Below are 13,143 nucleotides of genomic sequence, written 5' to 3' on the forward strand. Positions count from 1 at the left end.
TTTAAGGTGGAACGGAAAAATTGGAATAGGAAGCCAACTTCAGCCTCCTACGGTCGGGTCATTTTAGCATATGAGCTAGCAAGCTTCGCTAAGTAGGTTAGCTAGCTAGCTACCTAGTGGTAGTCGTTGCCTTGTGTTGACAGTTTGGAAAGTTCATGAACTAAGTTGTTTCAGTGTTAGAGCTCTGTCGTTATTGCATAACCTATAAGCTAAGTGGTTAAACCCGACTCTGTTATCCTGACAAGTTAACAGCTACACCCGGTGGACAGCCTGTGTTTCAGAGAGTTTGCTAGCAATGTAATGACCCATATTATGGAATTAGCTAGCTAGGTTAGCTCGTTAGCTGCGTACTTGCACTTTTTAACTGTTGAAATTGCACATACTGCATTTTGTGATGCGGTTTATCAGACGTAACACTGCGATCAAGAATGATGGTGTCGTAGGAATTTCATAAGTAAACTAATATCGAGTTTCAGAAGGAAATAAAACAGCAGCTTGCCAACGCACTGGCATTTGGCTCTGGTAGGTTAATTAAGCTAACATTGACAGCTAGCATGAGCGTATTAGTCCCGTGTGTAGTCTCCATGCTACAGTAGCTAACCTCGCTAGGTTTTAAATAAATAACGCTAGGCGTTTTTACCAGACCAGAAACGCCAGCACATTATAAAAGGATGTTAGGGCTGATACACACAGTAACCGGTGAATTTAGTAGCTGTATTTTCAATTGAAGGTAAATGTGTATCTAAATATTTATAGAAACATTTACCTTCAATTGAAAATACAGCTATGGAGTTCACATATGTTATATAGATAGAGATTTTATGTAGATCGCTGCATATCATTTGTCATTTTATGTTATGTTGATTGAGCATCAAATGTCCCAGTAGATGTAGTTATTAAGCTTTTGTTCTTAACAGTGCACTATTCTTTCTACAATGACTGCCCAATTTGCATGCGGCTGTTCCAGCCTGCGCTGTCCATTTACATCGCCCAGCCGTTGTCAGCTGTACCACCACGTTTCATTTTGTTTGGACTATATCATAAAGGGGGGATTTTAGAGCAAGAGGAGATAGCTTATATTCAGTCAGAATATGTATCTAATTGAATAGAATGAAAAATAACTTCCACGCGAACATGATGCATGGTTACAGTATCTCTCAAAAACTTGGCTATTAAGTTTAGTTGTTTTCAGTAGCCGTTTTTGTTTGGACAATTCTCATAGTAATGACTTAAGTTCTCACTGAATAGTTTGTTAGATTGAGCTAAATCTGTTTATTCCTAGTCATTAAATGTTTGAAATTCACAGTCCTAAAATACTCACATCAAGATAAACCGTCTAGACAGTGCAGCTTCCCTTACACCAACGGCTTCTTGTCATGGGAGGAAACAGACATGTAAATCAAGGGATGTGGAGACAACCGTGCTTAACGTCGCAGGCATTAAGGAGCAGGACTCCTATGTGGTTTTTTTTTTTTAAACATAGAAGTTTTTTTTCTGACGTTTGTGGTGTAACTGTACAACTGAGTTCTTGATACTTTTTACTGATGTTATTGTCATTTGAAGTATGACAGTGTATGCGGTTATTATGATAAATTGTCACAATACAGTACAATATGCTTCCTGAACCTGTTGTTGGTATTTGCAAAACACTGAGAAACTGCATGTTTCATTATAGAGAGCAAAATTACTGCTGTTTAGTACAGCGCAGCATGCCAAATATCTAATGAAGATTTTGTTTACAGTTTTGATCATAATCTCTGTTCCAGCTGATCAGATGAAAAAATAAAAATTGTGACATAATGAAATGTTCAGTATTGCAGTATTATATTTTTGTAGCAGCAGTAGTATTATTGTAATCTTTTTAAACAGGAGATAAAATAAAGAAATCTAAGTAAATACATGTATTTTAAGAAAAGGTTAAGGATGACTAGAGTGAGCCGTGACCCATAAGATACAAAAAATAAGCCAGAAGCAAGGTACAAATATGTATAATATTTGTTAATAATATATTAAAACACAAAAAATCACACATCACATGCCAAGACGTCCTTTCAAGCGTGCCAATCCCATTTTTTATTTGCACAATCGTTCGCATTGAACAGCCGCGGAACTGCCGAGCGTTGGACTTGTTTCAGCACGAAGCCGTTATGCACGTCGCAGGAAGCGGGCCGCTCGGAAGTTGTGTTTTCTTTGTGTATCTCCGTTTACGGGTGTTTTATATGAATATAGCGCTGTTCTGTGCGAATCATGTACGCGGTAAAAACATCCCGTTGATCTGGTGTAACTGGTAAGCACCGTATCTGGCCGTGCACAGTGGATTATTTTCGCTGTTTTCCGGCCTTTTGTGTGCGGAGAGTTAGCTCAGCCGGGTTAGGCAGCTAGCGCGCTAACGTTAGCTGCAGTAATCTCGGACAGATCAGAGCCAGTTTAGGAGCAAACACACAAACCCGCTGAGCCTTTGTTTACCGTGTTTACCGGGAACGAGCGCTCGTCCTTCTGCACAGAGACAATGAGCTGAGCATGTGGATGCATTTCCATGGTTTGTATCATTTTTTTGCCTTTAACTTTCTCATTTTTGTGTAATTGTGTTCACGCAGTTCCGTGCAGAGCGGTTTTAACTTCCAGGACGTAAGCAGCAGCGCGTTTAGACTTTTCTTTTGCTCTCTCTGTGCTACTTTTGAGTATTGCTGCTGCTTCAGCTTGGTGTTGGTAGAAGGCAGCCTTTAAGTTTTGTTGTGAGAGGGAATGCTGAACTTTTCTTGTGTTTTTTCTGCGAACTTTTGTAGGTCGTTAGCAGACTGGCTAACTGGGTGGTGTAGTTAAAAATAACCCTCTCTCTTACCCGTTTCAAACTTTGTTACCTAGTTAATGCGGTCATAAGATTTAAGGATTCAAGTAATGACTTCTCTCTGCTCTCTAGATCTCTTTTAGAGAGATCATTTTCAGGAGAAGGTATGGACGAGCAGAAGTCAAACTGCGAAGAAAATGATTCAGAAACGGCAGGTAAGTGTGCACATTTAAATCTGGCCTGCCTGATGCTGTGTTTTTGGTGTAATTTCTCCTGTCTAGCATGCAATAGAATATGCACTATACATCCAAAAAGTTAGTAAACACATGCTAATCCAGTGTTTCTTCGAAAATCTGTGGTGTTATTTGGGAGTTTATCCCCTGTTTTACTGCAGTAACAGCCTCTACTCTTCAGAGAAGGCTTTGCACTAATTGTTGCGACATTGCTATGAGGATTTGATTGCATTCAGCCACAAGAGCATTAGTAAAGTCAAGTACTGATGTTGAATGATTAGTACTTGGTTATAAAACTCACTCACTGCTCATTACAAAGTTTTTGGATAGCACTTTCTCATTGAACACAGTTCCGCTGCTCCACAGCCCGGTACTAGGATGCTTTATACACATCTAGCTGAAGTTTGGCATTGGGCATGGTGATCTTGGGCTCATGTGTGGCTCCTCCAAAGTGTCCCATTGGCAGTGCTTTTTTTTTATGGAGATTACACAAGCTGTGTGTCTACAGTCATTGCCTGTGATGGCAATGAGTGCACCTTAAAGTAGCCAAATTCACTAATTCAGACTCTTCTGGATGCAGTTGGATATGTAGTGTATATAATGGCATGATGCTCTAGTTCTTTAAAATTTTCTTTGCACTGTATATAAAGTATGTGTATGCATACATTAAGAAATTGCATGTTTTAAATATGTATCTCTTATTTGCTTTTATAAATAATGACATGTTCCAAGCTGTAAAACTCTTTGGCAGACTGAAGGAGTTAGATTTGTGACATGACTGATCTAGTGTATGAAGTCCTATCTAAATTCTTGTATAGTTTGTTTGACTTGTGTGATTTAATTGCAGTATATTAATAATTTGCTTTTCAATCAGGTTTTGCATATGTTCATTAACTAATGTCAGCCATGTGCTTTACAGCTGATGATGGTGCCTCTACTAAGGAGACTGTCCCTTTTTTGGGGGAATCAGATACCCCTCATGCTGCAGAGGACATCTCAGGCTCTAATGTGGACACTTCCAGTGCACCAGTGTAAAGCCTTTCATTAATTTTCCTATATGTTTTTTGTTTTATTATTTTTGGGCTCTTCAGAAAGGGTTTAAGTTGGAAGCATTACACTTGAATTTTATCTGTGGATCAGCAACTCCACAATTGTAAATTTATTTTTTGAGCTTTAGGGAATTGTGAAAGTCACCAAGTCTGAAAGTCTTTATGCTGTAAACATTTATTATTTGATTCCTTCTTTCTTGCTTGTTTTATGGGTGTGAAAGATGCTGATTATATTTATTTGTGGATACATTTTTAGGGAGATTGTCAGGGCCTGTGCGCTCTGTAACTGCGTGGAGAGAAGTCTTCATGGACAACGCGAGCTCCGGTGTTTCAAGGCCTCTTCCCACCAGCCCCATGCGGAGGCTTCTACCTCCTCACTGCCATCGCCTGGAAATGATGACCTGTCTTCCATTGGCTTCCCTGAATCCACCAGTCTTGCGTTTCTCTTTGATGACACAGGTATGTTCAAAAGCACTGTTACCTTGAATTTGGTTAAAGAAACAAATAAAACACAATGACTGTGTTTTGTCAAGCTGTGAATTAAGCCTGGTCATACTGTTTGATACAGGAAGCTGCTGGGTTCACCACTGGTGTGCAGTATGGTCAGAAGGTGTGCAGCAGGGGGAGGGTGAGGAGCTGATAAATGTGGACCAGGCAGTCATCTCAGGGATACAGCAGGTAAATTAAGCAGGTAGTTTGGCTCCAAGGCTCCAGAAGATAAAATGAGAAATCTTCCTCCAATCTGCATGTTTCTCTGTGTTCCAGCCATGCGATTATTGTAAAAGGATGGGTGCAACCATCAGGTGCCGTGCTGAGGACTGCTCACGGTTCTACCACTTCCCTTGCTCGGCTGCAAGTGGCTCGTTCCAATCCATGAAGCAGTTGTCTCTCCTTTGTCCCGAGCACATAGACAAGGCAGAGGACATAGGTAAGAAACACTGCTAAAGAAATAACAGCTTAGTATCCTGGAAAGATGTTTGTTTTTATTTAAGTGGCTGTGGGTTTGTTGTGTCTCAGCTGGAGAGGAGGCACGCTGTGCAGTGTGTGATTCTGCAGGGGAGCTCTTGGGTTTGTTGTACTGTACGGGCTGTGGGCAACACTACCATGATGCCTGCCTGGAGATCAGCGCCACGCCACTCCAGCGTTCTGGCTGGCAATGCCCAGAGTGCAAGGTGTGCCAAACCTGCAGGTAGGTTTGAACATGCTCTGCTGTTTGCAGTTTTATCAGTAGCTGGATTTCTTTCCAAGTATTTTTAGGCATATTTTATTGTTCTTGAATAATAAAAGCTTGATGGAAATGGTAAATATTTAATAAAAGCATGATAATTTGTCAAATGTCTTGATGTGGTTTTTTTTTTTTTTTGTTTTGTTTTTTGCTGATACAAAAAGAAATACTAAAAGAAATATGTTAATTTATGATGGAAAATGCATTAGCTAAATGAAAATTGTAAATGCTGGTATGACTAATCAAGTGTTTCTGGTTTTGTGGCCATAGTTTTGAAAAATGACACAGGTAACAAATGTACTTTAATCTTATGAAGGAACAACATGTAACAATGTAATTATGTGGTAAACAGGTAGAAGGTGTTGCAGCCAAATAATAAGCATATTACTGTATTGCATTTTCTCATGATGTAAAATACTGTTGTAGAATTAAACAAAACAGCAACGAGAAGCTACTTAACATTAAACATTTCTCTGTAGGCTCAGTCCATATATCTCAGAAGAGTAGAAATTTTCACTCTTGTGCAGAGCTGATGTAAATGTAGCCTAATTTACATTTAGTCTTTTGCAACTTCAGTTATTCCTTTTAGTTTAATGTTTGGAAAGCTGCTCAGTGACATGAAAAATCAGTATATGATAGTCTTACTTCTTTTTGGCCTGTTCTGTGAATGCAAATGTGTTCTTTGATTTTTAGGCAACCAGGGGAAGATTCTAAGATGCTGGTCTGTGACGCATGTGACAAGGGCTATCACACCTTTTGTCTGCAGCCAGCTATGGACTCGGTACCACCTGACTCTTGGAAGTGCAGAGTAAGTTCCATTCCACTATAATCTACTTATCCTTAGTCATATTGACTACAGAGAGAACAAGCAAGACTTTTTAGTTAGATCATTTGTGCTTCTGTATCATAATGTCTCTGTTGTCTTAACTGTGGAAACAAATTAGATTTTTTAAAATTATTTAAATCTTTGCTGAAAGCAAAGTAGGTGCAGAAGTAACCCAAATGGTTATATATACAGTTTAATAGTCACATAAACAATTTAAATTCTTTAGTGAAAGGCATGAATTCTTACACTTCAGAATAGTGCCAATATGCAAGCTTGGCACAAGGAGTAAAGAGCTGGCTAACAGTTAAAGAAATATGTAGTATATTTCTTTTCAATCTGCTCATAATTGAGAGAATAGTCATTTGCAGTTAAAATATAGTTTTGTAAATTGTCACTACAGAGATTTATGCGTCACTCTTTCTGTCCATTTTAAGCGGTGTCGTGTCTGTACTGACTGTGGGACTCGAGGACTTGCTCTGTCTGGCTCGGAGCAGTGGTTTGAGAGCTATTCAGTGTGTGAGAACTGTTATCGGCAGCGCACATCTGTGTGTGGGGTTTGCAGTAAAGTTACAGAGTCTCTGGTCTCTTTACAACACCGCTGCACCATCTGCCACAGGTAAGTCTTCCTCGTCCTCACATGGTAAAAAGAATGGGCATAAACAGCTTGTAAAAGACATGGATATTGTTTTGAATTTGCTTCACGTAAAGTGATCCCGTGTGAGCTCCTAATGCTAAATGGAAATGGTTGTGCATGGTGTGTCCAGTATCGAACTTTTCTTTACATCTAAAAACCACCTGTCCAAGCATAGTTTTGCAAACGGCAGCACAGATTAAGTTCTAGTGGTTACAGTAGTTGTAGTCAGTTGGATAATACTATTATACTAGTACTAATACTAGTATTAATACTAATACTACTGAATACTATGGAATGAATCTAAATGTTTAAATAATGTTTAAATAAAAAAGGCTCTTTCTTCTGTGCCTGTTGTCTTGGATATCTTTTATGTTTATTTGTTTGGACTTAGCTGATTAAATTGAAAACACAAAGTTAAATACAGTGCCTTGAAAAAGTATTGATACCTCTTGAACTTTTCCACATTTTTTTCATGTTACACCCTTGAGCCCAAAAACTGTTTAATTGGGATTTTATGTGATGGACCAACATAAAGTAGCAAGTATTTATGAAGTGAAAAGAAAACATGGTTTTCAAAGTGTTTAATAAATATCTGAAAAGTGTGGTGTGCATTTGTGTTCAGCCCCGTGCACTCTGATACCCCTAAATAAAATCCAGTGTGGCCAATTGCCTTCAAAAGTCACCTAATTAGTAAATAGAATCCACCTCTGTGTAATTTATTCTCAGTATAACTAGAGCTGATCTGTGAAGGCCTCCGAGGTTTGTTAGAGAACATTAGTGATCAGCATCATGAAAACCAAGGAACACACCAGACAGGTCAGGGTTGAAGTTGTGAAGAAATGTAAAGCAGGGTTAGGTTATAAAAAAAAAAAAAATATCCCAAGCTATGAACATCTCACAGAGCACTGTTCAATCCACCATCCAAAAAAAAATGGAAGGAGTATGGCACAATTGCAAACCTGTCATGACATGGCTGTCCACCTAAACTGACAGTCCAGGCAAGGAGAACACTAATTAGAGAAGCAGCCAGGAGGCCCATGGAGATCCACAGCTCAGGTGGGATAATCTGTCCACAGGACAACTAGTAGTCATACACTCCATAAATCTGGCCTTTATGGAAGAGTGGCAAGAAGAGAGCCTTTTTTGAAAGCAAGCCATAAGAAATCCCATTTGTAGTTTGCCACAAGCCATGTACGGGACACAGCAAACGTGGAAGAAGGTGCTCTGGTCAGATGAGACCAAAGTTGAACTTTTTGGCCTAAATGCAAAACGCTATGTATGGTGGAAAACTAACACCGCTTATCACCCTGAACACACCATCCCACCGTGAAACACAGTGAAAGCAGCATCATGCTGTGGGGATGCTTCTCTTCAGCAGGGACAAGGAAGCTAGTCAGAGTTGATGGGAAGATGGATGGAGCTAAATACCGGGCAGTCCTGACAGAAAACCTGTTAGAAGCTGCAAAAGACTTGAGACTAGGACGAAGGTTCACCTTCCAACAGGACAAACGACCCTAAACATACAGCCAGAGCTACAATGGAATGGTTTATATCAAAGCATATTCATGTGTTAGAACGTCCCAGTCAAAATCCAGACATAAATCCCACTGAGAATCTGTGGCAAGACTTGAAGATTTTTATTTGTTAAAAAAGAAAAAATTGAAAACCATGTAGAATTTTTTCACAATTACTTGCTACTTTGTGTTGGTCTACCTCATCAAATCCCAATAAGATGCATTTAAGTTTGTGGGTGTAACGTGAACGAATGCAGAAAAGAAGGCACTGTAACAGTTAGCCTTACCCTTATTGTCTTTGGGTGCTAAACTATTTTGCTTCGTGTTTTGAAATTTGTGCAACTACTCATGCATTCATAAGGGTCCTTGTTTGGGTTTCCCCTCTCTCTGTGATGTCATTAAAATGTACAGTTGAACTTAATGAATGTTTTGATTCATACCTTTTTAAGGTATCTTATTAAGTTTTTTTTAAACCCACATTTAAAACAAGTTATATATTTTGGAGTCACTACTTTTTAGACATTTTTTTTTACTGATTATTTTCAGTGCTGCAATATTTTAATTTGTCTTACATTTTTTTAGTACCAGTGTTAAAACAGTGTCAAGAAGTTTAAAACCCTGTTTGCAAAAAAAGTTGGGATTCTATGCAAAAAGTAAAAAAAAAAAAAAAGCAAACCATATTTTTAAACCAAAATACTGCAAAAACAATATATCAATAAGTTTAAACTGAGAAATTTCATTGTTCTTTGAAAAGTATATGCCCATTTTGAATTTGATGCCAACATGTTTCAAAAAACTTGGGATGGCGGCATGTTTTCCACTGTGTTTCATCACCTCTTTTTAGTAACAGTAGGTAAGCGTTTGGGAACTGAGGAGACCAATTGATGTTTTGAAAGTGAAGTGTATTTTCATTCTTGTTTGTTCAAAAGCCAGTATTCATGATTGTATTGGGGTGCATTAGTGCACATGGCATGGGTCACTTACACATCTATGAAGGCACCATCCATTCTGAACGATATGTACGTTTTGGCAACATATGTTGCCATCCAGACGGCAAAAACAATTTCAGATGTTGATTTGTCAGACCACAGGACACTACTCCACTTTCCCTCAGTCCATTTTAAATGAGCTTGGTCCCAGAGAAGGTGACAGCATTTCTGGATCCTGTTTATGTGCAGTTTCTTTTTTGAGTTTTAGTTAGCATTTGTGGATGCAGTGACTGTTTTCACAGTTTTCAGAAGTGTTCCTGAGCCCATGCAGTGATTTCCACTACAGAATCATATGTCTTTTTAAAGCAGTGCTGCCTGAAGGTGAACTTCTCAACTTTTACTTCTTTAAGAGGTTTAAAAACTCGGCCTCTCTGAGATGCTCTTTTTATACACAGTCATGTTACTGACCTGTTGCCAATCAACCACCAGGTGTGTGTGTTGTGTGTGTTGTGTTTTTTTTTTTTTTTTTTTTTTTTTTAAAGCAATACACAACTTTACCAGTCTTTTGTTGCCCCTGTCCTAACTGTTGCCATCAAGTTCAAAATGGGCAAATATTTTTCAGTAAACAATGAAATTTCAGTTTTAATGTTGTCTTTGTACTATTTTCAGTTAAATATAAGGTTTAAATTATTTGAACGTCATTGCATTTTGTTTTTATTTACATTTTATTTACATTTGCGTCTCAACTTTTTTGGAAATGGAATTGTATGCATAGGCCTGCCAAAGTATTCCTGTCTGTCAGTCTTTTACTACTGTCCTGTATAGACAGCCATATATTTAGCATTGTTCATGCTTTACTTGTTTGGCCCTGTTATTTTAGCATTTTAGACCAATTTAGAATTCTTGAAGGAACCCATTATACTATTTTCATTTTGAAATTTTTGTAAGTCAGTGAAGGTGATTGCTGTCAGTTAATGCTAATACTAATGCTGTGTGAAGTAAAGGCTGAGGCCAGTCAGTAGTCTGGTCAAGTTGAGTAGAGGTAGATTTTATATTCTATGTTGTTCCCTCCCAAGTAAAAGCTAATATCCTGTTTCCTTTGCATGACTGGGCAGTGACTCCGTGATAATGGAGCATAATGCAAAACAGGAAAAACACAACACCATTTTCAAGCAGTTACATGCTGACATTAATGAAGTTCTGTATTTAAATATTTTGTGTCTACCTCCATAGATGGGTGCACAGTGAATGTGCGCCTCTCTCTGAGCCCCCAGAAGAGAAATGCATCTGCTTAATCTGCAGAGAAACACCTACCAATGTCACAGAGACAGAGGTGTCATGCACACAAGTGGATGAGAAGGCAGATCTGGAGGAGCCCATGGATTTGGGTATGTATAGTTTGTATATTGCTGTTTCAAACCCAGGATCACTTCATAACAGCAATGCAAACAAAACAGTAGACAAAACGTACACTACGCAGTTTTTTTAGTAAAAAAAAAAACATTTTTAAAGTTTTTATTGTACTCCTGCAATTTGTTGGAAATGGCAGCATTTTTGCCTTAATATTACACCAGTATAAATTGAGTGAGTGTTCTGATCTAGGAACAGAAGCTGAAGTTATTGAGGCAGCACAAGTGGATGAAAGCATTATTGGGCAGCAACAGGAGATGAGTGTAGACCTGAGTGGAGCACCCCTGGATAGTGAAGTCCCCACAGAGCAGCAGACCCCTGTAGCTGAGGTTGCAGGTAATCACAAAAAACCAAAGCAGTTTTATACTTATTCACAAATAGTCTGAAGGAAGGTTAGTCTCTGTACATTTTGATTAAATTAAAACATTTTCTAGGTCCTGAAGATGGAGTCAGAGACGTCTGTAATGAATCTGTTGCTGATGGTGCTGTCAATGCAGAGGATAAGCCCGAGGACACTCAGGAACCTCCAGACAGCCTTGCTAGCTCCATCACCAACACTATGGTGGAAGCCCAACCCAATGTAGCAGAGACCCAAACAGAAAGTCATGTTCAGCCGCAAGAGGAAGCCAGTTCTCAGGGGGGGGAAGAGTTGAGCAGTATTGTTACTGTTACTGTAATAGAAACCTCTTCAGTCTCCTCCTCCCCTTCTCAAATCCCTCCCCCAGCTGTTTCGGAAGAGGCAGATGCTGTTGCAATGGACACAGAGGAGATGGACGCAGAGCCAGAGATGCCTAATGAAGAGGCATCCAACAGGACTCCCCCTGCTCCTCAAGTGGAACTGCCCTCTGTTTCAGACACAGATGACAGAACTGGTCAATCTGAGGAGGAGGAGGAAGATGAGGAAGAACACGGTGGAGAGGAGATGTTAGAAGATTCTAAAGATGACAGTCAGGCAGAAGGTGATCAGAAGCAGGAGGCTGATGCTGCAGAAACAGGCAGCAAGCCAGAGCTGCTCCTTGATGAAATGTCCAACATTAGCCATGGTGATGGGAGCAGCAGTGGTTTCCTAGGCTCTCCAGCAGAGGCTGACTCGCAGATGCTGTCCACAGACCTCAGTGTTATGCCAGCTTGTAGGCCACGTTCTGATTCCTTGCTCACTGAGACTGATGACTCCTTACCTTTTGACCCCCTCAAGTCTGATGGAGAGAAGCTAAAGCGAAGAGGATCTCCTGGTCGCTCAAGAGTGAAGCAGGTAGGTTTAGCACAAGATAGTACTTTTTTTTTTATAGATATAAAAGTTGGGCTGTCATGATTGCTTGATTTTAAAATGGGTTACTCAGTTGGGAGAAAATCTATTCAAGTTTACATTCTTGATGAGTCGGCTTGGTGATTAGTTTGCAGTTTTAATAATAAATTGGCCTTCCTCAGCAAGTAGAACATTCTCAAGAAGGGGAAGCCTTTATCATTAAGTCAGTGAGTGTCACTGAAGGAGAAGAAACCCACACAGGCAGGATCTCACACATGCGCACGTTTTTATTTATGAATTCCATGTTTATGAAATGATAATGTCAGCTGTTACAGATTGCGTGCATTTGATAATTTGATTTGTCAAAGAATGTTAGTTACTTCATTATTATTAGAATCTTTAGTTACAGCCCTAACAAAAACAAAACCATATGTAATCTAATGATTGACTTTAAATTATAATGCATCAGGGAAGGGGAGGTGGTTTCCCAGGAAAGCGAAGGCCACGAGGTGGGGGAGGTGGAAGAGGTCGAGGGCGATCGCGGCTAAAAGCCATGGCTTCTTGCATTGATGCCTTCTTGGTGAGTTCTACTCCATTATCGCACAACCTCATTTCCAAAAATCTTGGCACGCTGTACAAAATATAAACAGAATTTATTCTGTTTTTAGAATATATTTATTATATTTATTAGAATATATTTAATTGGAAATAGCATAAGACAACAGATCAAATGTTGAAAGCTGAGAATTAGTTTTTTGAAAAATCCATGCTCATCTTGATGCCAGCAGCAAGTTTCAAAAAACATGGAATTTTTGTTTCATAATATGCCAAATGTTTTCAATAGGAGACGGGTCTGGACTGCTGGCTGGCACCCAGACTCTTTTAGTACAAAGCCAAGCTGTTGTAATACACGCAGAATGTGGTTTGACATTGACTTGCTAAGATAAGCAAGGCCTTCCCTAATAAAGATGCATGGATGGCAGCATTATATGGCTCCAAAACCTGTTTTTATCATTCAGTATTAATGGTGCCTTAACAAATGTACAAGTCACCCATGCCATTACACAAATTTACCAGTATTTTTCAACATTTATGCTCCCAACTTTTTTTTGTAAACTGTATGTAGATTATGTATGTATAAATCTCCCTTGATAAATGCTGGTGTCTCTTTCTTTTCTTTCCTTGTAACCTACTTTCCATAATATATGTTGAAAGGTTTGTAAACAGGCCCTTTTTTTTTTTTTTTTTTTTTTTTTTTAATTGAAGGGTATTAAAAAGGACTTTATGCA

The 13,143-nt window shown here is 39.0% G+C and overlaps 1 protein-coding gene across 1 annotated transcript in view; it reads left to right on the plus strand.

Annotated features, from left to right (window-relative positions):
- The window catches only part of kmt2d (lysine (K)-specific methyltransferase 2D), a 40,874-nt gene that overhangs the window by 1,245 nt on the left and 26,486 nt on the right, over positions 1-13,143 (plus strand). Inside the window, 12 exon segments of the mRNA XM_017707851.2 lie at positions 2,921-3,003; positions 3,941-4,052; positions 4,327-4,529; positions 4,639-4,748; positions 4,836-4,998; positions 5,088-5,259; positions 5,989-6,103; positions 6,556-6,737; positions 10,432-10,586; positions 10,801-10,944; positions 11,043-11,860; positions 12,324-12,434. Of these exon segments, the coding sequence (XP_017563340.2) occupies positions 2,955-3,003; positions 3,941-4,052; positions 4,327-4,529; positions 4,639-4,748; positions 4,836-4,998; positions 5,088-5,259; positions 5,989-6,103; positions 6,556-6,737; positions 10,432-10,586; positions 10,801-10,944; positions 11,043-11,860; positions 12,324-12,434 (2,334 nt within the window). The 5' untranslated portion in view covers positions 2,921-2,954.

This window comes from Pygocentrus nattereri, chromosome 9 (assembly GCF_015220715.1).
Source record: "Pygocentrus nattereri isolate fPygNat1 chromosome 9, fPygNat1.pri, whole genome shotgun sequence".
Lineage (NCBI taxonomy): Eukaryota > Metazoa > Chordata > Actinopteri > Characiformes > Serrasalmidae > Pygocentrus > Pygocentrus nattereri.